This window comes from Epinephelus fuscoguttatus, linkage group LG15 (genome assembly GCF_011397635.1).
Source record: "Epinephelus fuscoguttatus linkage group LG15, E.fuscoguttatus.final_Chr_v1".
Taxonomy (NCBI): domain Eukaryota; kingdom Metazoa; phylum Chordata; class Actinopteri; order Perciformes; family Serranidae; genus Epinephelus; species Epinephelus fuscoguttatus.
Window position 1 is genome coordinate 42,715,927 of NC_064766.1, and position 22,438 is coordinate 42,738,364.

The window sequence follows — 22,438 nt, forward strand, 5'->3', positions numbered from 1 at the left end:
ATTTTGAAGGTGAGTCAGTCGGACGGGATGTTTCCGTAAAGCTGGTGTGCTAACTGCTAACAGCTAGTTAACTCTGATAAACTACCGACCCGTCCAGTTCGTGACCCGGCGGACAGAAGAACGGACCGGACGGAGCTCTCCGGGTTTCTCTCATGGTGCTGCTCCGGTAAAGAAGCTTCTAGAAGCTGCTCGTGCACGCGCACACCATCTCCATGGCTACGGAAGAGTTATACGAGGTGACGCGAGCTAATGCTAACATGCTAATGGTAGCTAAGGGCAGAGTTAACTTTGCAAATGTTTCGAGCTTAGGGGGAAATAAAGTAAAGTGGTTGATTAGGAAATACTCAACCCTTAAGTAAAAGTTAGTCAGCTAACTACAGGCTGAGATAGCTTCTGCCATTAGCTCCTATAGAGTTAGCTTCTGTCATTAGCTCCTATAGAGTTCTTTTCGACAACTATCTCCTACAGTTAGCTTCTGTCATTAGTTCTTATAAAGTTAGCTTCTGTCATTAGCTCCCATAAAGTTAGCTTCTGTCATTAGCTCCCATAAAGTTAGCTTCTGTCATTAGCTCCCATAGAGTTAGCTTCTGTCATTAGCTCCTATAAAGTTAGCTTCTGTCATTAGCTCTTATAAAGTTAGCTTCTGTCATTAGCTCCTATAGAGTTAGCTTCTGTTATTAGCTCCTATAGAGTTAGCTTCTGTAACTATCTCCTACAGAGTTAGCTTCTGTTATTAGCCCTTATAAAGTTAGCTTCTGTCATTAGCTCCTATAGAGTTAACTTCTGTAACTATCTCCTACATAGTTAACTTCTGTCATTAACTCCTATAAAGTTAGCTTCTGTCATTAGCTCCTATAGAGTTAGCTTCTGTCATTAGCTCCTATAGAGTTAGCTTCTGTCATTAGCTCTTACAAAGTTAGCTTCTGTCATTAGCTCCTATAGAGTTCTCTTCGACAACTATCTCCTACAGTTAGCTTCTGTCATTAGCTCTTATAAAGTTAGCTTCTGTCATTAGCTCCTATAGAGTTCTCTTCGACAACTATCTCCTACAGTTAGCTTCTGTCATTAGCTCTTATAAAGTTAGCTTCTGTCATTAGCTCCTATAGAGTTCTCTTCGACAACTATCTCCTACAGTTAGCTTCTGTCATTAGCTCTTATAAAGTTAGCTTCTGTCATTAGCTCCTATAGAGTTAGCTTCTGTCATTAGCTCCTATAGAGTTAGCTTCTGTTATTAGCTCCCGTAGAGTTAGCTTCTGTTGTCAGCTCCTGTAGAGTTAGCTTCTGTCATTAGCTCCTATAGAGTTAGCTTCTGTTATTAGCTCCCGTAGAGTTAGCTTCTGTTGTTAGCTCCTGTAGAGTTAGCTTCTGTCATTAGCAGATCTGCTTCATTTTCTCTTTTAACCTTTTCACTCTCTGACATCAGCTGTAGATGATGACATCATTGGGTCAGACTGAATGTTGACTCCACTCATTGACCTGGGGCCAGTCCAGTAACGGGCACATTGTCCGGTGTGTTTCCTCCTGCAGGTGGAGAGGATTGTGGACAGGAGGAAGAATAAGAAGGGGAAGGTGGAGTACCTGGTCAGGTGGAGAGGTTACGGTGCAGAGGGCGACACCTGGGAGCCTGAGACTCACCTGTCCTCCTGCATGGTCTACGTCCACGACTTTAACCGTCAGTACGCTCAGCGTCAGAGGGATACCACGTTACTGCGTTCCACCCGCAGCTCACCCAGCCTACACTGCAGCCCCGCCCACAGACTGCCTTGCAGGCCGCCCACCTCCATTGCAGCACGCAGTGACGTCAGCAGTGACATCACAGGAGGCTGTGAGCAGGTGAAACCTGGTCTCAGCCCGGCTTTACTGCCCTCCGCTGGACTGACCCGCCCAGCCTCCGTCGGCTCCCAGCAGCCCTCGCCAGCAGGCAGATTCAGCAGCAGTCTGATGTCAGCGTCTCCGGCTGGCTCGGCCCGCCGCAGCGTGGACCTATCCAAGACCGGCATCAAGATCCTTGTTCCTAAGAGTCCCATGAACAGTCGTCTGGACTCAGAGGACTCTCCCAGCGAGGCGGCTCACAGCCTGGAGGCCGGAGCTCAGGAGGCTCACCTGGTCCCACCTGAGGTTGCCCTGCTGGAGAAACCTGCAGGCGTCCAGCTGGGGCCCGGAGAGGAGAGGGCCCGCATGGGGACCAGACCCCGCAGCCAGAACCCCCTGCCCCCACCCCGGGTACCCGTCACACCTGCTGCCATGCGCTCCCTTAGCGGCACAGGTAAGGTCATTGGTCATCAGCAGGTTACAAATCTGAGAGGTAAACCCCTCAGTCGTCCACCTGGAGTGGACATAATCCTATCCTGAGAACACAACAGGAAATACTGTTCACTGGTTTATTTTTAGAGCCCACCTTTAGTTTGAAAAGTTCACCCTCTCCAAGTCTGAACTTCTCTGTCCGTCAGAACAGGCGACTCCTCATTGGAAATGACATAGAAACAAAGTATAATGATAACTATAGCAGCATCATATGCTTCAAAACTATTCACCTTTTTTTTGCCAGAAAAACCAGCATGTTTACTTTTTCCAGCTGGAGCAGGGCACGTAGTGACGATGTCACATCCAAAAACTTTATCACTTGTCGTTTTCTGACAGCAGTTACGGGCAATTATAAGAGAAACATTATAGGCTACTATTAGTTTTAAATTGTAATGATATTGAATTGAAAACTCAACTACACATACATAGGTGCTGGACAAACACTCATTATTTAGGCATTAAATAAATTATATTTATTATTATATTAGGGCCCTATAGATCTATATGGGCGGCAGATTTTTTTTAATGACGGCAATGAAACTGATACCGTTGCTATTTTTAGATACCGCGAGAAACCTTATTACCGTATTATCGCCCAACCCTAGTGCAGAATAAATCTGTCCATGGTCTACTGGGACTCGTCGACACACAGGTCGAAGCTTTAAGCTCAGAAACCATGGTGACTGCAGTCTGATGATCTGCATCTCCTCCAGGTAACTCTGCACTGATGGAGGCTGTAGCTGCCAACGGGATGTCAGGTGTGCAGAGTGCTGTTACCGGGGTGACCAGCGCAACGGGGAAGCGACGTCTGGAGGAACGGTCTGCTTTTGACAAACGTCTGAGATTCAGCGTGCGACAAACAGAAAGCGCTTACCGTTACCGTGACATTGTGGTGAAAAAACAAGATGGCTTTACCCACATCCTGTTGTCAACCAAGAGCTCCGAGAACAACACGCTCAATCCTGAGGTAAGGCCATACTCCTACAAGGTGTAACCACACCCCCAAAATACATGTCCAATTGTAGAGTAGTCAAACCCCTATGCAACATCCCCAAAATAAACACTTAAGTCTTAGTGGAGGCCACCCCCCCAAAAAAAAAAAAAAAGTTGTGACTCCACCCGATCAGACCGGGGTTTTTGGTATTTGATCATTTTTTACTGAGAACAGTCTGACATGCTTAAATCTCTGTGGTCATAATGTCCAGTAGAGCCTGTACTTTAAACGTTCGTAACATGAGCCCTACGTCATCACAAAACACTGTAAATCTACACGTCTGAAGATGTTAAACAGCCCGCCTGTCAGGTGTTGTCATGGTTACTGAGGTCTACAGCCATATTCTCCCTTCCCCTATGTCAGGTTATGAAGGAGATACAGAGCGCCATGGCAACAGCAGCATCAGATGACAGTAAGCTGGTGTTACTCGGCGCCGTCGGCAGCGTCTTCTGCTGCGGCCTTGACTTCCTGTATTTCATCAGACGGCTGACGGACGAAAGGAAGAAAGAGAGCATCAAGATGGCTGAAACCATCAGGTAACGCATGCTGGGAAAGAAAGGTTGCTATGGCAACAGTGTCATCACTTAGTCAGTAGGTGTTGACCTCCACCTCCTCTTCCTCAGGACCTTTGTCAACACCTTCATCCAGTTCAGGAAGCCGATTGTGGCAGCGGTAAATGGGCCCGCCCTTGGCCTCGGCGCTGCCATCCTGCCGCTCTGTGACGTCGTGTGGGCCAATGAGAAGGCCTGGTTCCAGACGCCGTATGCATCCTATGGCCAGACACCTGATGGCTGCTCGTCCTTCACCTTCCCCCGCATCATGGGCCTCGCCTCGGTCAGTCCACCGATCACATCAGTGTAGTGTTCCAGGCTAACTTGAAATGTTCAGTTGTGTTCCAGGCCAAGTTAAATTGTTCAGTTGTGTTCCAGGCCAAGTTAAAATGTTCCATAGTGTTCCAGGCTAACTTGAAATGTTCAGTTGTGTTCCAGGCCAAGTTAAAATGTTCCATAGTGTTCCAGGCTAACTTGAAATGTTCAGTTGTGTTCCAGGCTAAGTTATAATGTTCCGTTCTGTTCCAGGCTAAGTTATAATGTTCCATAGTGTTCCAGGCTAAGTTAAATGTTCCATAGTGTTCCAGGCTAAGTTAAAATGTTCCGTTGTGTTCCAGGCTCAGTTATAATGTTCCGTTGTGTTCCAGGCTCAGTTATAATGTTCCATAGTGTTCCAGGCTCAGTTATAATGTTCCATAGTGTTCCAGGCTAAGTTATAATGTTCCGTTATGTTCCAGGCTTAGTTAAATTGTTCCGTTCTGTTCCAGGCTAAGTTAAATGTTCCATAGTGTTCCAGGCTAAGTTAAAATGTTCCGTTGTGTTCCAGGCTCAGTTATAATGTTCTGTTGTGTTCCAGGCTAAATTATAATGTTCTGTTGTGTTCCAGGCTAAGTTATAATGTTCCATAGTGTTCCAGGCTAACTTGAAATGTTCAGTTGTGTTCCAGGCTAAGTTAAAATGTTCCATAGTGTTCCAGGCTAACTTGAAATGTTCAGTTGTGTTCCAGGCTAAGTTATAATGTTCCGTTCTGTTCCAGGCTTAGTTAAATTGTTCCGTTCTGTTCCAGGCTAAGTTAAATGTTCCATAGTGTTCCAGGCTAAGTTGTAATGTTCCGTTGTGTTCCAGGCTAAGTTATATGTTCCATAGTGTTCCAGGCTAAGTTAAAATGTTCCGTTGTGTTCCAGGCTCAGTTATAATGTTCCATAGTGTTCCAGGCTCAGTTATAATGTTCTGTTGTGTTCCAGGCTAAGTTATAATGTTCCATAGTGTTCCAGGCTCAGTTATAATGTTCTGTTGTGTTCCAGGCCAAGTTAAAATGTTCCATAGTGTTCCAGGCTAACTTGAAATGTTCAGTTGTGTTCCAGGCTAAGTTATAATGTTCCATAGTGTTCCAGGCTAAGTTATAATGTTCCATAGTGTTCCAGGCTAAGTTATAATGTTCCATAGTGTTCCAGGCTAAGTTATAATGTTCCATAGTGTTCCAGGCTAAGTTAAATGTTCCATAGTGTTCCAGGCTAAGTTGTAATGTTCCGTTGTGTTCCAGGCTAAGTTAAATGTTCCATAGTGTTCCAGGCTAAGTTGTAATGTTCCGTTGTGTTCCAGGCTAAGTTAAATGTTCCATAGTGTTCCAGGCTAAGTTAAAATGTTCCGTTGCGTTCCAGGCTAAGTTATAATGTTCTGTTGTGTTCCAGGCTAAATTATAATGTTCCGTTGTGTTCCAGGCTAAGTTATAATGTTCCATAGTGTTCCAGGCTCAGTTATAATGTTCCGTTGTGTTCCAGGCTCAGTTATAATGTTCCATAGTGTTCCAGGCTAAGTTAAAATGTTCCGTTGTGTTCCAGGCTCAGTTATAATATTCTGTTGTGTTCCAGGCTCAGTTATAATGTTCCGTTGTGTTCCAGGCTAAGTTATAATGTTCCGTAGTGTTCCAGGCTCAGTTATAATGTTCTGTTGTGTTCCATGCTAAGTTATAATGTTCCATAGTGTTCCAGGCTAAGTTAAATGTTCCATAGTGTTCCAGGCTAAGTTAAAATGTTCCGTTGTGTTCCAGGCTCAGTTATAATGTTCTGTTGTGTTCCAGGCTAAATTATAATGTTCTGTTGTGTTCCAGGCTGAGTTATAATGTTCCATAGTGTTCCAGGCTCAGTTATAATGTTCTGTTGTGTTCCAGGCTAAGTTATAATGTTCCATAGTGTTCCAGGCTCAGTTATAATGTTCTGTTGTGTTCAAGGCTAAGTTATAATGTTCCATAGTGTTCCAGGCTAAGTTAAAATGTTCTGTTGTGTTCCAGGCTCAGTTATAATGTTCTGTTGTGTTCCAGGCCAAGTTAAAATGTTCCATAGTGTTCCAGGCTAACTTGAAATGTTCAGTTGTGTTCCAGGCTAAGTTAAAATGTTCCATAGTGTTCCAGGCTAACTTGAAATGTTCAGTTGTGTTCCAGGCTAAGTTATAATGTTCCATAGTGTTCCAGGCTAAGTTAAAATGTTCTGTTGTGTTCCAGGCTCAGTTATAATGTTCTGTTGTGTTCCAGGCCAAGTTAAAATGTTCCATAGTGTTCCAGGCTAACTTGAAATGTTCAGTTGTGTTCCAGGCTAAGTTAAAATGTTCCATAGTGTTCCAGGCTAAGTTAAAATGTTCAGTTGTGTTCCAGGCTAAGTTAAAATGTTCAGTTGTGTTCCAGGCTAAGTTAAAATGTTCAGTTGTGTTCCAGGCTAAGTTAAAATGTTCCATAGTGTTCCAGGCTAACTTGAAATGTTCAGTTGTGTTCCAGGCTAAGTTATAATGTTCCGTTCTGTTCCAGGCTAAGTTATAATGTTCCGTTCTGTTCCAGGCTAAGTTAAATGTTCCATAGTGTTCCAGGCTAAGTTGTAATGTTCCGTTGTGTTCCAGGCTAAGTTAAATGTTCCATAGTGTTCCAGGCTAAGTTAAAATGTTCCGTTGCGTTCCAGGCTAAGTTATAATGTTCTGTTGTGTTCCAGGCTAAGTTATAATGTTCCGTTGTGTTCCAGGCTAAGTTATAATGTTCCATAGTGTTCCAGGCTCAGTTATAATGTTCCGTTGTGTTCCAGGCTCAGTTATAATGTTCCATAGTGTTCCAGGCTAAGTTAAAATGTTCCGTTGTGTTCCAGGCTCAGTTATAATATTCTGTTGTGTTCCAGGCTCAGTTATAATGTTCCGTTGTGTTCCAGGCTCAGTTATAATGTTCCGTTGTGTTCCAGGCTAAGTTATAATGTTCCGTAGTGTTCCAGGCTAAGTTATAATGTTCCGTTCTGTTCCAGGCTAAGTTATAATGTTCCATAGTGTTCCGGGCTAAGTTAAAATGTTCCGTTGTGTTCCAGGCTCAGTTATAATGTTCGGTTGTGTTCCAGGCTAAGTTATAATGTTCCATAGTGTTCCGGGCTAAGTTAAAATGTTCCGTTGTGTTCCAGGCTCAGTTATAATGTTCTGTTGTGTTCCAGGCTAAGTTATAATGTTCCATAGTGTTCCAGGCTCAGCTATAATGTTCTGTTGTGTTCCAGGCTAAGTTATAATGTTCCATAGTGTTCCGGGCTAAGTTAAAATGTTCCGTTGTGTTCCAGGCTCAGTTATAATGTTCTGTTGTGTTCCAGGCTAAGTTATAATGTTCCATAGTGTTCCGGGCTAAGTTAAAATGTTCTGTTGTGTTCCAGGCTCAGTTATAATGTTCCGTTGTGTTCCAGGCTAAGTTAAAATGTTCCGTTGTGTTCCAGGCTCAGTTATAATGTTCCGTTGTGTTCCAGGCTAAGTTAAAATGTTCCGTTGTGTTCCAGGCTAAGTTATAATGTTCTGTTGTGTTCCAGGCTAAGTTATAATGTTCCATAGTGTTCCAGGCTAAGTTAAATTGTTCCGTTGTGTTCCAGGCTAAGTTATAATGCTCCATAGTGTTCCAGGCTTAGTTAAAATGTTCTGTTGTGTTCCAGGCTAAGTTAAAATGTTCCGTTGTGTTCCAGGCTCAGTTAAATGTTCCATAGTGTTCCAGGCTAAATTATAATGTTCCATATTGTTCCAGGCTAAGTTGTAATGTTCCATTGTGTTCCAGGCTAAGTTATAATGTTCCATATTGTTCCAGGCTAAGTTAAAATGTTACGTTGTGTTCCAGGCTCAGTTATAATGTTCTGTGTTCCAGGCTAACTTGAAATGTTCAGTTGTGTTCCAGGCTAAGTTAAAATGTTCCGTTCTGTTCCAGGCTAAGTTATAATGTTCCGTTGTGTTCCAGGCTCAGTTATAATGTTCTGTTGTGTTCCAGGCTCAGTTATAATGTTCTGTTGTGTTCCAGGCTAAGTTATAATGTTCCATAGTGTTCCAGGCTAAGTTATAGTGCTCCATAGTGTTCCAGGCTAAGTTAAAATGTTCCGTTGTGTTCCAGGCTCAGTTATAATGTTCTGTTGTGTTCCAGGCTAAGTTAAAATGTTCCATTGTGTTCCAGGCTCAGTTAAAATGTTCCATAGTGTTCCAGGCTAAATTATAATGTTCCATATTGTTCCAGGCTAAGTTGTAATGTTCCGTTGTGTTCCAGGCTAACTTGAAATGTTCAGTTGTGTTCCAGGCTAAGTTATAATGTTCAGTTGTGTTCCAGGCTAAGTTATAATGTTCCGTTGTGTTCCAGGCTAAGTTATAATGTTCCGTTATGTTCCAGGCTTAGTTAAATTGTTCCGTTGTGTTCCAGGCTAAGTTAAATGTTCCATAGTGTTCCAGGCTAAGTTAAAATGTTCCGTTGTGTTCCAGGCTCAGTTATAATGTTCTGTTGTGTTCCAGGCTAAATTATAATGTTCCGTTGTGTTCCAGGCTCAGTTATAATGTTCCGTTGTGTTCCAGGCTAAGTTATAATGTTCCATAGTGTTCCGGGCTAAGTTAAAATGTTCTGTTGTGTTCCAGGCTCAGTTATAATGTTCTGTTGTGTTCCAGGCCAAGTTAAAATGTTCCATAGTGTTCCAGGCTAACTTGAAATGTTCAGTTGTGTTCCAGGCTAAGTTAAAATGTTCCATAGTGTTCCAGGCTAACTTGAAATGTTCAGTTGTGTTCCAGGCTAAGTTATAATGTTCCATAGTGTTCCGGGCTAAGTTAAAATGTTCTGTTGTGTTCCAGGCTCAGTTATAATGTTCTGTTGTGTTCCAGGCCAAGTTAAAATGTTCCATAGTGTTCCAGGCTAACTTGAAATGTTCAGTTGTGTTCCAGGCTAAGTTAAAATGTTCCATAGTGTTCCAGGCTAAGTTAAAATGTTCAGTTGTGTTCCAGGCTAAGTTAAAATGTTCCATAGTGTGAAATGTTCAGTTGTGTTCCAGGCTAAGTTATAATGTTCCGTTCTGTTCCAGGCTAAGTTATTATAATGTTCCGTTCTGTTCCAGGCTAAGTTAAATGTTCCATAGTGTTCCAGGCTAAGTTGTAATGTTCCGTTGTGTTCCAGGCTAAGTTAAATGTTCCATAGTGTTCCAGGCTAAGTTAAAATGTTCCGTTGCGTTCCAGGCTAAGTTATAATGTTCTGTTGTGTTCCAGGCTAAATTATAATGTTCTGTTGTGTTCCAGGCTAAGTTATAATGTTCCATAGTGTTCCAGGCTCAGTTATAATGTTCCGTTGTGTTCCAGGCTCAGTTATAATGTTCCATAGTGTTCCAGGCTAAGTTAAAATGTTCCGTTGTGTTCCAGGCTCAGTTATAATATTCTGTTGTGTTCCAGGCTCAGTTATAATGTTCCGTTGTGTTCCAGGCTCAGTTATAATGTTCCGTTGTGTTCCAGGCTAAGTTATAATGTTCCGTAGTGTTCCAGGCTAAGTTATAATGTTCCGTTCTGTTCCAGGCTAAGTTATAATGTTCCATAGTGTTCCGGGCTAAGTTAAAATGTTCCGTTGTGTTTCAGGCTCAGTTATAATGTTCTGTTGTGTTCCAGGCTAAGTTATAATGTTCCATAGTGTTCCGGGCTAAGTTAAAATGTTCCGTTGTGTTCCAGGCTAAGTTAAAATGTTCCATAGTGTTCCAGGCTAACTTGAAATGTTCAGTTGTGTTCCAGGCTAAGTTATAATGTTCCATAGTGTTCCGGGCTAAGTTAAAATGTTCTGTTGTGTTCCAGGCTCAGTTATAATGTTCTGTTGTGTTCCAGGCCAAGTTAAAATGTTCCATAGTGTTCCAGGCTAACTTGAAATGTTCAGTTGTGTTCCAGGCTAAGTTAAAATGTTCCATAGTGTTCCAGGCTAAGTTAAAATGTTCAGTTGTGTTCCAGGCTAAGTTAAAATGTTCCATAGTGTTCCAGGCTAACTTGAAATGTTCAGTTGTGTTCCAGGCTAAGTTATAATGTTCCGTTCTGTTCCAGGCTAAGTTATAATGTTCCGTTCTGTTCCAGGCTAAGTTAAATGTTCCATAGTGTTCCAGGCTAAGTTGTAATGTTCCGTTGTGTTCCAGGCTAAGTTAAATGTTCCATAGTGTTCCAGGCTAAGTTAAAATGTTCCGTTGTGTTCCAGGCTAAGTTATAATGTTCTGTTGTGTTCCAGGCTAAATTATAATGTTCTGTTGTGTTCCAGGCTAAGTTATAATGTTCCATAGTGTTCCAGGCTCAGTTATAATGTTCCGTTGTGTTCCAGGCTCAGTTATAATGTTCCATAGTGTTCCAGGCTAAGTTAAAATGTTCCGTTGTGTTCCAGGCTCAGTTATAATATTCTGTTGTGTTCCAGGCTCAGTTATAATGTTCCGTTGTGTTCCAGGCTCAGTTATAATGTTCCGTTGTGTTCCAGGCTAAGTTATAATGTTCCGTAGTGTTCCAGGCTAAGTTATAATGTTCCGTTCTGTTCCAGGCTAAGTTATAATGTTCCATAGTGTTCCGGGCTAAGTTAAAATGTTCCGTTGTGTTTCAGGCTCAGTTATAATGTTCTGTTGTGTTCCAGGCTAAGTTATAATGTTCCATAGTGTTCCGGGCTAAGTTAAAATGTTCCGTTGTGTTCCAGGCTCAGTTATAATGTTCTGTTGTGTTCCAGGCTAAGTTATAATGTTCCATAGTGTTCCAGGCTCAGTTATAATGTTCTGTTGTGTTCCAGGCTAAGTTATAATGTTCCATAGTGTTCCGGGCTAAGTTAAAATGTTCCGTTGTGTTCCAGGCTCAGTTATAATGTTCTGTTGTGTTCCAGGCTAAGTTATAATGTTCCATAGTGTTCCGGGCTAAGTTAAAATGTTCTGTTGTGTTCCAGGCTCAGTTATAATGTTCCATAGTGTTCCAGGCTAAGTTAAAATGTTCCGTTGTGTTCCAGGCTCAGTTATAATGTTCCGTTGTGTTCCAGGCTAAGTTAAAATGTTCCGTTGTGTTCCAGGCTAAGTTATAATGTTCTGTTGTGTTCCAGGCTAAGTTATAATGCTCCATAGTGTTCCAGGCTTAGTTAAAATGTTCTGTTGTGTTCCAGGCTAAGTTAAAATGTTCCGTTGTGTTCCAGGCTAAGTTAAATGTTCCATAGTGTTCCAGGCTAAATTATAATGTTCCATATTGTTCCAGGCTAAGTTGTAATGTTCCATTGTGTTCCAGGCTAAGTTATAATGTTCCATATTGTTCCAGGCTAAGTTAAAATGTTACGTTGTGTTCCAGGCTCAGTTATAATGTTCTGTTGTGTTCCAGGCTAACTTGAAATGTTCAGTTGTGTTCCAGGCTAAGTTAAAATGTTCCGTTCTGTTCCAGGCTAAGTTATAATGTTCCGTTGTGTTCCAGGCTCAGTTATAATGTTCTGTTGTGTTCCAGGCTCAGTTATAATGTTCTGTTGTGTTCCAGGCTAAGTTATAATGTTCCATAGTGTTCCAGGCTAAGTTATAATGCTCCATAGTGTTCCAGGCTAAGTTAAAATGTTCCGTTGTGTTCCAGGCTCAGTTATAATGTTCTGTTGTGTTCCAGGCTAAGTTAAAATGTTCCACTGTGTTCCAGGCTCAGTTAAAATGTTCCATAGTGTTCCAGGCTAAATTATAATGTTCCATATTGTTCCAGGCTAAGTTGTAATGTTCCGTTGTGTTCCAGGCTAACTTGAAATGTTCCGTTGTGTTCCAGGCTAAGTTATAATGTTCTGTTGTGTTCCAGGCTAAATTATAATGTTCCGTTGTGTTCCAGGCTCAGTTATAATGTTCCGTTGTGTTCCAGGCTAAGTTATAATGTTCCGTTGTGTTCCAGGCTAAGTTAAATGTTCCATAGTGTTCCAGGCTAAGTTAAAATGTTCCGTTGTGTTCCAGGCTCAGTTATAATGTTCTGTTGTGTTCCAGGCTCAGTTATAATGTTCTGTTGTGTTCCAGGCTAAGTTATAATGTTCCATAGTGTTCCAGGCTAAGTTATAATGCTCCATAGTGTTCCAGGCTAAGTTAAAATGTTCCGTTGTGTTCCAGGCTCAGTTATAATGTTCTGTTGTGTTCCAGGCTAAGTTAAAATGTTCCATTGTGTTCCAGGCTCAGTTAAAATGTTCCATAGTGTTCCAGGCTAAATTATAATGTTCCATATTGTTCCAGGCTAAGTTATAATGTTCCGTTGTGTTCCAGGCTAAGTTAAAATGTTCAGTTGTGTTCCAGGCTAAGTTATAATGTTCAGTTGTGTTCCAGGCTAACTTGAAATGTTCAGTTGTGTTCCAGGCTAAGTTATAATGTTCCGTTCTGTTCCAGGCTAAGTTATAATGTTCCGTTCTGTTCCAGGCTAAGTTATAATGTTCTGTTATGTTCCAGGCTTAGTTAAATTGTTCCGTTGTGTTCCAGGCTAAGTTAAATGTTCCATAGTGTTCCAGGCTAAGTTAAAATGTTCCGTTGTGTTCCAGGCTCAGTTATAATGTTCTGTTGTGTTCCAGGCTAAATTATAATGTTCCGTTGTGTTCCAGGCTCAGTTATAATGTTCCGTTGTGTTCCAGGCTAAGTTATAATGTTCCATAGTGTTCCAGGCTAAGTTAAAATGTTCCGTTGTGTTCCAGGCTCAGTTATAATGTTCCGAATTGTTCCAGGCTAAGTTATAATGCTCCATAGTGTTCCAGGCTCAGTTATAATGTTCCGTTGTGTTCCAGGCTCAGTTATAATGTTCTGTTGTGTTCCAGGCTAAGTTATAATGTTCCCTAGTGTTCCAGGCTAAGTTAAAATGTTCCGTTGTGTTCCAGGCTCAGTTATAATGTTCCGTTGTGTTCCAGGCTCAGTTATAATGTTCTGTTGTGTTCCAGGCTAAGTTATAATGTTCCATATTGTTCCAGGCTAAGTTGTAATGTTCCATTGTGTTCCAGGCTAAGTTATAATGTTCCATATTGTTCCATGCTAAGTTAAAATGTTACGTTGTGTTCCAGGCTTAGTTATAATGTTCCATAGTGTTCCAGGCTAACTTGAAATGTTCAGTTGTGATACAGTCTAATTTATAATGTTCCATATGTTCCAGGCTTAGTTAAATTGTTCCATTGTGTTCCAGGCTAAGTTAAATGTTCCATAGTGTTCCAGGCTAAGTTAAAATGTTCCGTTGTGTTCCAGGCTCAGTTATAATGTTCTGTTGTGTTCCAGGCTAAATTATAATGTTCCGTTGTGTTCCAGGCTCAGTTATAATGTTCTGTTGTGTTCCAGGCTAAGTTATAATGTTCCATAGTGTTCCAGGCTAAGTTAAAATGTTCCGTTGTGTTCCAGGCTCAGTTATAATGTTCCGTTGTGTTCCAGGCTCAGTTATAATGTTCCATAGTGTTCCAGGCTAAGTTAAAATGTTCCGTTGTGTTCCAGGCTCAGTTATAATGTTCTGTTGTGTTCCAGGCTAAGTTATAATGTTCCATAGTGTTCCAGGCTCAGTTATAATGTTCTGTTGTGTTCCAGGCTCAGTTATAATGTTCCATATTGTTCCGGGCTAAGTTAAAATGTTCCGTTGTGTTCCAGGCTCAGTTATAATGTTCCATAGTGTTCCGGGCTAAGTTAAAATGTTCCATTGTGTTCCATGCTCAGTTATAATGTTTTGTTGTGTTCCAGGCTCAGTCATAATGTTCTGTTGTGTTCCAGGCTCAGTTATAATGTTCCATAGTGTTCCGGGCTAAGTTAAAATGTTCCGTTGTGTTCCATGCTCAGTTATAATGTTCTGTTGTGTTCCAGGCTCAGTCATAATGTTCTGTTGTGTTCCAGGCTAAGTTATAATGTTCCATAGTGTTCCAGGCTAAGTTAAAATGTTCTGTTGTGTTCCAGGCTCAGTTATAATGTTCTGTTGTGTTCCAGGCTAAGTTATAATGTTCCATAGTGTTCCAGGCTAAGTTATAATGTTCCATAGTGTTCCAGGCTCAGTTATAATGTTCTGTTGTGTTCCAGGCTCAGTTATAATGTTCTGTTGTGTTCCAGGCTAAGTTAAAATGTTCCGTTGTGTTCCAGGCTAAGTTAAAATGTTCCGTTGTGTTCCAGGCTAAGTTATAATGTTCCATATTGTTCCAGGCTAAGTTGTAATGTTCCATTGTGTTCCAGGCTAAGTTATAATGTTCCATATTGTTCCAGGCTAAGTTAAAATGTTCCGTTGTGTTCCAGGCTCAGTTATAATGTTCCATAGTGTTCCGGGCTAAGTTAAAATGTTCTGTTGTGTTCCAGGCTAAGTTATAATGTTCCATAGTGTTCCAGGCTAACTTGAAATGTTCAGTTGTGTTCCAGGCTCAGTTATAATGTTCTGTTGTGTTCCAGGCTAAGTTATAATGTTCCATAGTGTTCCAGGCTAAGTTATAATGCTCCATAGTGTTCCAGGCTCAGTTATAATGTTCTGTTGTGTTCCAGGCTAAGTTAAAATGTTCCATAGTGTTCCAGGCTAAGTTGTAATGTTCCATTGTGTTCCAGGCTAAGTTATAATGTTCCATAGTGTTCCGGGCTAAGTTAAAATGTTCCGTTGTGTTCCAGGCTAAGTTAAAATGTTCCATAGTGTTCCAGGCTAACTTGAAATGTTCAGTTGTGTTCCAGGCTAAGTTATAATGTTCCATAGTGTTCGCGGATAAGTTAAAATGTTCTGTTGTGTTCCAGGCTAATTTAAAATGTTCTGTTGTGTTCCAGGCTAAGTTAAAATGTTCCATAGTGTTCCAGGCTAACTTGAAATGTTCAGTTGTGTTCCAGGCTAAGTTAAAATGTTCCATAGTGTTCCAGGCTAAGTTAAAATGTTCAGTTGTGTTCCAGGCTAAGTTAAAATGTTCCATAGTGTTCCAGGCTAACTTGAAATGTTCAGTTGTGTTCCAGGCTAAGTTATAATGTTCCGTTCTGTTCCAGGCTAAGTTATAATGTTCCGTTGTGTTCCAGGCTAAGTTAAATGTTCCATAGTGTTCCAGGCTAAGTTGTAATGTTCCGTTGTGTTCCAGGCTAAGTTATATGTTCCATAGCGTTGCAGGCTAAGTTAAAATGTTCAGTATGCTCCAGGCTAAGTTATAATGTTCTGTTGTGTTCCAGGCTAAATTATAATGTTCTGTTGTGTTCCAGGCTAAGTTATAATGTTCCATAGTGTTCCAGGCTCAGTTATAATGTTCCGTTGTGTTCCAGGCTCAGTTATAATGTTCCATAGTGTTCCAGGCTAAGTTAAAATGTTCCGTTGTGTTCCAGGCTCAGTTATAATATTCTGTTGTGTTCCAGGCTCAGTTATAATGTTCCGTTGTGTTCCAGGCTCAGTTATAATGTTCCGTTGTGTTCCAGGCTAAGTTATAATGTTCCGTAGTGTTCCAGGCTAAGTTATAATGTTCCGTTCTGTTCCAGGCTAAGTTATAATGTTCCATAGTGTTCCGGGCTAAGTTAAAATGTTCCGTTGTGTTTCAGGCTCAGTTATAATGTTCTGTTGTGTTCCAGGCTAAGTTATAATGTTCCATAGTGTTCCGGGCTAAGTTAAAATGTTCCGTTGTGTTCCAGGCTCAGTTATAATGTTCTGTTGTGTTCCAGGCTCAGTTATAATGTTCCATAGTGTTCCAGGCTCAGTTATAATGTTCTGTTGTGTTCCAGGCTAAGTTATAATGTTCCATAGTGTTCCAGGCTAAGTTAAAATGTTCCGTTGTGTTCCAGGCTCAGTTATAATGTTCTGTTGTGTTCCAGGCTAAGTTATAATGTTCCATAGTGTTCCAGGCTAAGTTAAAATGTTCTGTTGTGTTCCAGGCTCAGTTATAATGTTCCGTTGTGTTCCAGGCTAAGTTAAAATGTTCCGTTGTGTTCCAGGCTCAGTTATAATGTTCCGTTGTGTTCCAGGCTAAGTTAAAATGTTCCGTTGTGTTCCAGGCTAAGTTATAATGTTCTGTTGTGTTCCAGGCTAAGTTATAATGTTCTGTTGTGTTCCAGGCTTAGTTAAAATGTTCTGTTGTGTTCCAGGCTAAGTTAAAATGTTCCGTTGTGTTCCAGGCTAAGTTAAATGTTCCATAGTGTTCCAGGCTAAATTATAATGTTCCATATTGTTCCAGGCTAAGTTGTAATGTTCCATTGTGTTCCAGGCTAAGTTATAATGTTCCATATTGTTCCAGGCTAAGTTAAAATGTTACGTTGTGTTCCAGGCTCAGTTATAATGTTCTGTTGTGTTCCAGGCTAACTTGAAATGTTCAGTTGTGTTCCAGGCTAAGTTAAAATGTTCCGTTCTGTTCCAGGCTAAGTTATAATGTTCCGTTGTGTTCCAGGCTCAGTTATAATGTTCTGTTGTGTTCCAGGCTCAGTTATAATGTTCTGTTGTGTTCCAGGCTAAGTTATAATGTTCCATAGTGTTCCAGGCTAAGTTAAAATGTTCCATAGTGTTCCAGGCTAAGTTAAAATGTTCCATAGTGTTCCAGGCTAAGTTAAAATGTTCTGTTGTGTTCCAGGCTAAGTTAAAATGTTCCACTGTGTTCCAGGCTCAGTTAAAATGTTCCATAGTGTTCCAGGCTAAATTATAATGTTCCATATTGTTCCAGGCTAAGTTGTAATGTTCCGTTGTGTTCCAGGCTAACTTGAAATGTTCAGTTGTGTTCCAGGCTAAGTTATAATGTTCAGTTGTGTTCCAGGCTAACTTGAAATGTTCAGTTGTGTTCCAGGCTAAGTTATAATGTTCCGTTATGTTCCAGGCTTAGTTAAATTGTTCCGTTGTGTTCCAGGCTAAGTTAAATGTTCCATAGTGTTCCAGGCTAAGTTAAAATGTTCCGTTGTGTTCCAGGCTCAGTTATAATGTTCTGTTGTGTTCCAGGCTCAGTTATAATGTTCTGTTGTGTTCCAGGCTAAGTTATAATGTTCCATAGTGTTCCAGGCTAAGTTATAATGTTCCATAGTGTTCCAGGCTAAGTTAAAATGTTCCGTTGTGTTCCAGGCTCAGTTATAATGTTCTGTTGTGTTCCAGGCTAAGTTAAAATGTTCCATTGTGTTCCAGGCTCAGTTAAAATGTTCCATAGTGTTCCAGGCTAAATTATAATGTTCCATATTGTTCCAGGCTAAGTTGTAATGTTCCGTTGTGTTCCAGGCTAACTTGAAATGTTCAGTTGTGTTCCAGGCTAAGTTATAATGTTCAGTTGTGTTCCAGGCTAACTTGAAATGTTCAGTTGTGTTCCAGGCTCAGTTATAATGTTCAGTTGTGTTCCAGGCTAACTTGAAATGTTCAGTTGTGTTCCAGGCTAAGTTATAATGTTCCGTTATGTTCCAGGCTTAGTTAAATTGTTCCGTTGTGTTCCAGGCTAAGTTAAATGTTCCATAGTGTTCCAGGCTAAGTTAAAATGTTCCGTTGTGTTCCAGGCTCAGTTATAATGTTCTGTTGTGTTCCAGGCTAAATTATAATGTTCCGTTGTGTTCCAGGCTCAGTTATAATGTTCCGTTGTGTTCCAGGCTAAGTTATAATGTTCCATAGTGTTCCAGGCTAAGTTAAAATGTTCCGTTGTGTTCCAGGCTCAGTTATAATGTTCCGTTGTGTTCCAGGCTAAGTTATAATGCTCCATAGTGTTCCAGGCTCAGTTATAATGTTCCGTTGTGTTCCAGGCTCAGTTATAATGTTCTGTTGTGTTCCAGGCTAAGTTATAATGTTCCCTAGTGTTCCAGGCTAAGTTAAAATGTTCCGTTGTGTTCCAGGCTCAGTTATAATGTTCCGTTGTGTTCCAGGCTCAGTTATAATGTTCTGTTGTGTTCCAGGCTAAGTTATAATGTTCCATATTGTTCCAGGCTAAGTTGTAATGTTCCATTGTGTTCCAGGCTAAGTTATAATGTTCCATATTGTTCCATGCTAAGTTAAAATGTTACGTTGTGTTCCAGGCTTAGTTATAATGTTCCATAGTGTTCCAGGCTAACTTGAAATGTTCAGTTGTGTTCCAGGCTAAGTTATAATGTTCCGTTATGTTCCAGGCTTAGTTAAATTGTTCCATTGTGTTCCAGGCTAAGTTAAATGTTCCATAGTGTTCCAGGCTAAGTTAAAATGTTCCGTTGTGTTCCAGGCTCAGTTATAATGTTCTGTTGTGTGTTCCAGGCTAAATTATAATGTTCCTGTGTTCCAGGCTCAGTTATAATGTTCTGTTGTGTTCCAGGCTAAGTTATAATGTTCCATAGTGTTCCAGGCTAAGTTAAAATGTTCCGTTGTGTTCCAGGCTCAGTTATAATGTTCCGTTGTGTTCCAGGCTCAGTTATAATGTTCCATAGTGTTCCAGGCTAAGTTAAAATGTTCCGTTGTGTTCCAGGCTCAGTTATAATGTTCTGTTGTGTTCCAGGCTAAGTTATAATGTTCCTTAGTGTTCCAGGCTAAGTTGTAATGTTCCATTGTGTTCCAGGCTAAGTTATAATGTTCCATATTGTTCCATGCTAAGTTAAAATGTTACGTTGTGTTCCAGGCTCAGTTATAATGTTCCATAGTGTTCCGGGCTAAGTTAAAATGTTCCATTGTGTTCCATGCTCAGTTATAATGTTTTGTTGTGTTCCAGGCTCAGTAATAATGTTCTGTTGTGTTCCAGGCTCAGTTATAATGTTCCATAGTGTTCCGGGCTAAGTTAAAATGTTCCGTTGTGTTCCATGCTCAGTTATAATGTTCTGTTGTGTTCCAGGCTCAGTCATAATGTTCTGTTGTGTTCCAGGCTAAGTTATAATGTTCCATAGTGTTCCAGGCTAAGTTAAAATGTTCTGTTGTGTTCCAGGCTCAGTTATAATGTTCTGTTGTGTTCCAGGCTAAGTTATAATGTTCCATAGTGTTCCAGGCTAAGTTATAATGCTCCATAGTGTTCCAGGCTCAGTTATAATGTTCTGTTGTGTTCCAGGCTCAGTTATAATGTTCTGTTGTGTTCCAGGTTAAGTTAAAATGTTCCGTTGTGTTCCAGGCTAAGTTAAAATGTTCCGTTCTGTTCCAGGCTAAGTTATAATGTTCCATATTGTTCCAGGCTAAGTTGTAATGTTCCATTGTGTTCCAGGCTAAGTTATAATGTTCCATATTGTTCCAGGCTAAGTTAAAATGTTCCGTTGTGTTCCAGGCTCAGTTATAATGTTCCATAGTGTTCCGGGCTAAGTTAAAATGTTCTGTTGTGTTCCAGGCTAAGTTATAATGTTCCATAGTGTTCCAGGCTAACTTGAAATGTTCAGTTGTGTTCCAGGCTCAGTTATAATGTTCTGTTGTGTTCCAGGCTAAGTTATAATGTTCCATAGTGTTCCAGGCTAAGTTATAATGCTCCATAGTGTTCCAGGCTCAGTTATAATGTTCTGTTGTGTTCCAGGCTAAGTTAAAATGTTCCATAGTGTTCCAGGCTAAGTTGTAATGTTCCATTGTGTTCCAGGCTAAGTTATAATGTTCCATATTGTTCCAGGCTAAGTTAAAATGTTCAGTTGTGTTCCAGGCTCAGTTATAATGTTCTGTTGTGTTCCAGGCTCAGTTATAATGTTCTGTTGTGTTCCAGGTTAAGTTAAAATGTTCCGTTGTGTTCCAGGCTAAGTTAAAATGTTCCGTTCTGTTCCAGGCTAAGTTATAATGTTCCATATTGTTCCAGGCTAAGTTGTAATGTTCCATTGTGTTCCAGGCTAAGTTATAATGTTCCATATTGTTCCAGGCTAAGTTAAAATGTTCCGTTGTGTTCCAGGCTCAGTTATAATGTTCCATAGTGTTCCGGGCTAAGTTAAAATGTTCTGTTGTGTTCCAGGCTAAGTTATAATGTTCCATAGTGTTCCAGGCTAACTTGAAATGTTCAGTTGTGTTCCAGGCTCAGTTATAATGTTCTGTTGTGTTCCAGGCTAAGTTATAATGTTCCATAGTGTTCCAGGCTAAGTTATAATGCTCCATAGTGTTCCAGGCTCAGTTATAATGTTCTGTTGTGTTCCAGGCTAAGTTAAAATGTTCCATAGTGTTCCAGGCTAAGTTGTAATGTTCCATTGTGTTCCAGGCTAAGTTATAATGTTCCATATTGTTCCAGGCTAAGTTAAAATGTTCAGTTGTGTTCCAGGCTCAGTTATAATGTTCTGTTGTGTTCCAGGCTCAGTTATAATGTTCCATGTTGTTCCGGGCTAAGTTAAAATGTTCCGTTGTGTTCCAGGCTAAGTTATAATGTTCCATATTGTTCCAGGCTAAGTTAAAATGTTACGTTGTGTTCCAGGCTCAGTTATAATGTTCTGTTGTGTTCCAGGCTAAGTTAAAATGTTCCATATTGTTCCAGGCTAAGTTAAAATGTTCCGTTGTGTTCCAGGCTCAGTTATAATGTTCTGTTGTGTTCCAGGCTAACTTATAATGTTCCATATTGTTCCAGGCTAAGTTAAAATGTTCCATATTGTTCCAGGCTTAGTTAAAATGTTCCGTTGTGTTCCAGGCTAAGTTAAATGTTCCATAGTGTTTCAGGCTAAGTTGTAATGTTTCATAGTGTTCCAGGTTAAGTTAAAATGTTCCGTTGTGTTCCAGGCTAAGTTATAATGTTCCATAATGTTCCAGGCTAAGTTAAAATGTTCCGTTGTGTTCCAGGCTAAGTTATAATGTTCCGTAGTGTTCCAGGCTAAGTTATAATGTTCCATAGTGTTCCAGGTTAAGTTAAAATGTTCCGTTGTGTTCCAGGCTAAGTTATAATGTTCCGTAGTGTTCCAGGCTAAGTTATAATGTTCCATAGTATTCCAGGTTAAGTTAAAATGTTCATTGTGTTCCAGGCTAAGTTATAATGTTCCGTTGTGTTCCAGGCTAACGAGCTGCTGCTGAGTGGCAGGAAGTTGACGGCTCAGGAGGCGTGTTCTAAAGGTTTGGTATCTCAGGTTCTGTGGCCGGGAACCTTCACACAGGAAGTGATGCTCCGGGTCAAAGAGCTGGTGATGGTCGACTCACTGGTGAGTAACAAACACAGCCGCAGAAAATTGTGTGTGAACACACCACACACACACAGAGCGACACACTGTGACCTCTGCTTCAGTGTTAAGTATCTGTTCATGTCTCGGTTCCACTTCCTGTCCTGCAGGTTCTGCGGGAGTCCAAAGCCCTGATGAGGAACACCAGTCGCAGTGCTCTGGAGCAAGCTAACGAGCGCGAATGTGAAGCCCTGAAGAGAGTCTGGGGCTCATCGCAGGGAACCGACTCCATCTTGCAGTACCTGCAGAGGGGAACCGAGCTCTGCTAGAACCTGGACCTGAAGCGGGAGCAGGACTGTTCTCCTGACTCCGCAATGACTCAGCAAATTCTGAACTGGACAGCAAACACTGAACGTTTCTTCCTTTTGCTGAAAACATTTAAATTATAATTTCATTAGAACATTTGTGTAGTTCTCTGGTTCTCACTGTTCTCAGCAGGCTCACCTGTGGGGTTCCACAGGTGGGGTTCCACAGGGTCCCATCTTGGTCCCTCTGTTGTGATAACATCAGGACATGTTGGACGGATCATCACAGGTTTGTTTTCATGTCTAATGTTCCTGCTAGACCAGACTGAGGGCGTCTAAGAACCCACAGTTTGAACGGAACCTGAACAGACATGCTCAGGGTTTAAACAGCTTGACGTCAGAGGGCATATTTCTACTGGACACTGATAAAGGAGGAAGTACATGATGCTAAGCTAGGCTAAGAGTGGTGGATTCTGTCTGCACTCAGAGACTAAAACGTGACTCTGATGGAGAACCAGAGGGTTTATAATGTTGGACTGTTCCTTTAAATGGAGGTGACCTTTGACTTTCATTTCCTCTAATGAAATCCTACGTGGAGGAATAAACAGGAAGGGGAGCCTGGGCTAAAACAGGAAGTGAACTAGCAGTGACCTTCCTGTTTGTGGCGGTGGATCATTAGACAATGTTTGCTCCTGCAGCGGCCTCCTCAGGACAGAATGGGACAGACACAGCGTCAGCCTGCAGGGGGTGCTCACACCGCTTTTAATCATGTTTACTGGTGAATTATGGGTACATACTGACACCTGAGAGGTGTATGTGTGTGGGCGTGGCTTGTTCAGGTGACCATGTGATCAGGTAAGCTGACTGATCCCAGTCCAGGGTCTGAACAGGACCAGAATTTGAACAGAACCAGGATCTGGACAGGACCTGGACCTGAGCAGGTTCTGTCAGATTTCTGATTGCGGTTCATTATTTCATGTAAAAACAAATGAATCCAAATTAAAAGTATTTTGTTTGTTACAGTAACACGTTTGCTCTGTCAATCACTTCCTGTCTTCCTTATTTCAGTGCAGCCAATCACATCCTGTGTGTAGTGACATCATCAATGTATCATAAAGTAGAATGAGCCAATCAGCA

At 41.1% G+C, this 22,438-nt stretch overlaps 1 protein-coding gene across 2 annotated transcripts; it reads left to right on the top strand.

Annotated features, from left to right (window-relative positions):
* cdyl (chromodomain protein, Y-like) lies at positions 1-22,327 on the top strand. 2 transcript variants are annotated; one of them, XM_049599309.1, is made up of 7 exons: positions 1-236; positions 1,528-2,266; positions 3,018-3,271; positions 3,662-3,834; positions 3,922-4,132; positions 20,895-21,038; positions 21,167-22,327. In XM_049599309.1, the coding sequence occupies exons 1-7, from the start codon at positions 213-215 to the stop codon at positions 21,323-21,325; spliced, it is 1,704 nt and encodes a 567-aa protein (XP_049455266.1). In that variant the 5' UTR covers positions 1-212; the 3' UTR covers positions 21,326-22,327. The 2 variants fall into 2 exon arrangements, with proteins under 2 accessions (XP_049455266.1, XP_049455267.1); XM_049599310.1 differs by having other exon boundaries at positions 1-166.
* Positions 22,328-22,438: the final 111 nt, after the last annotated feature.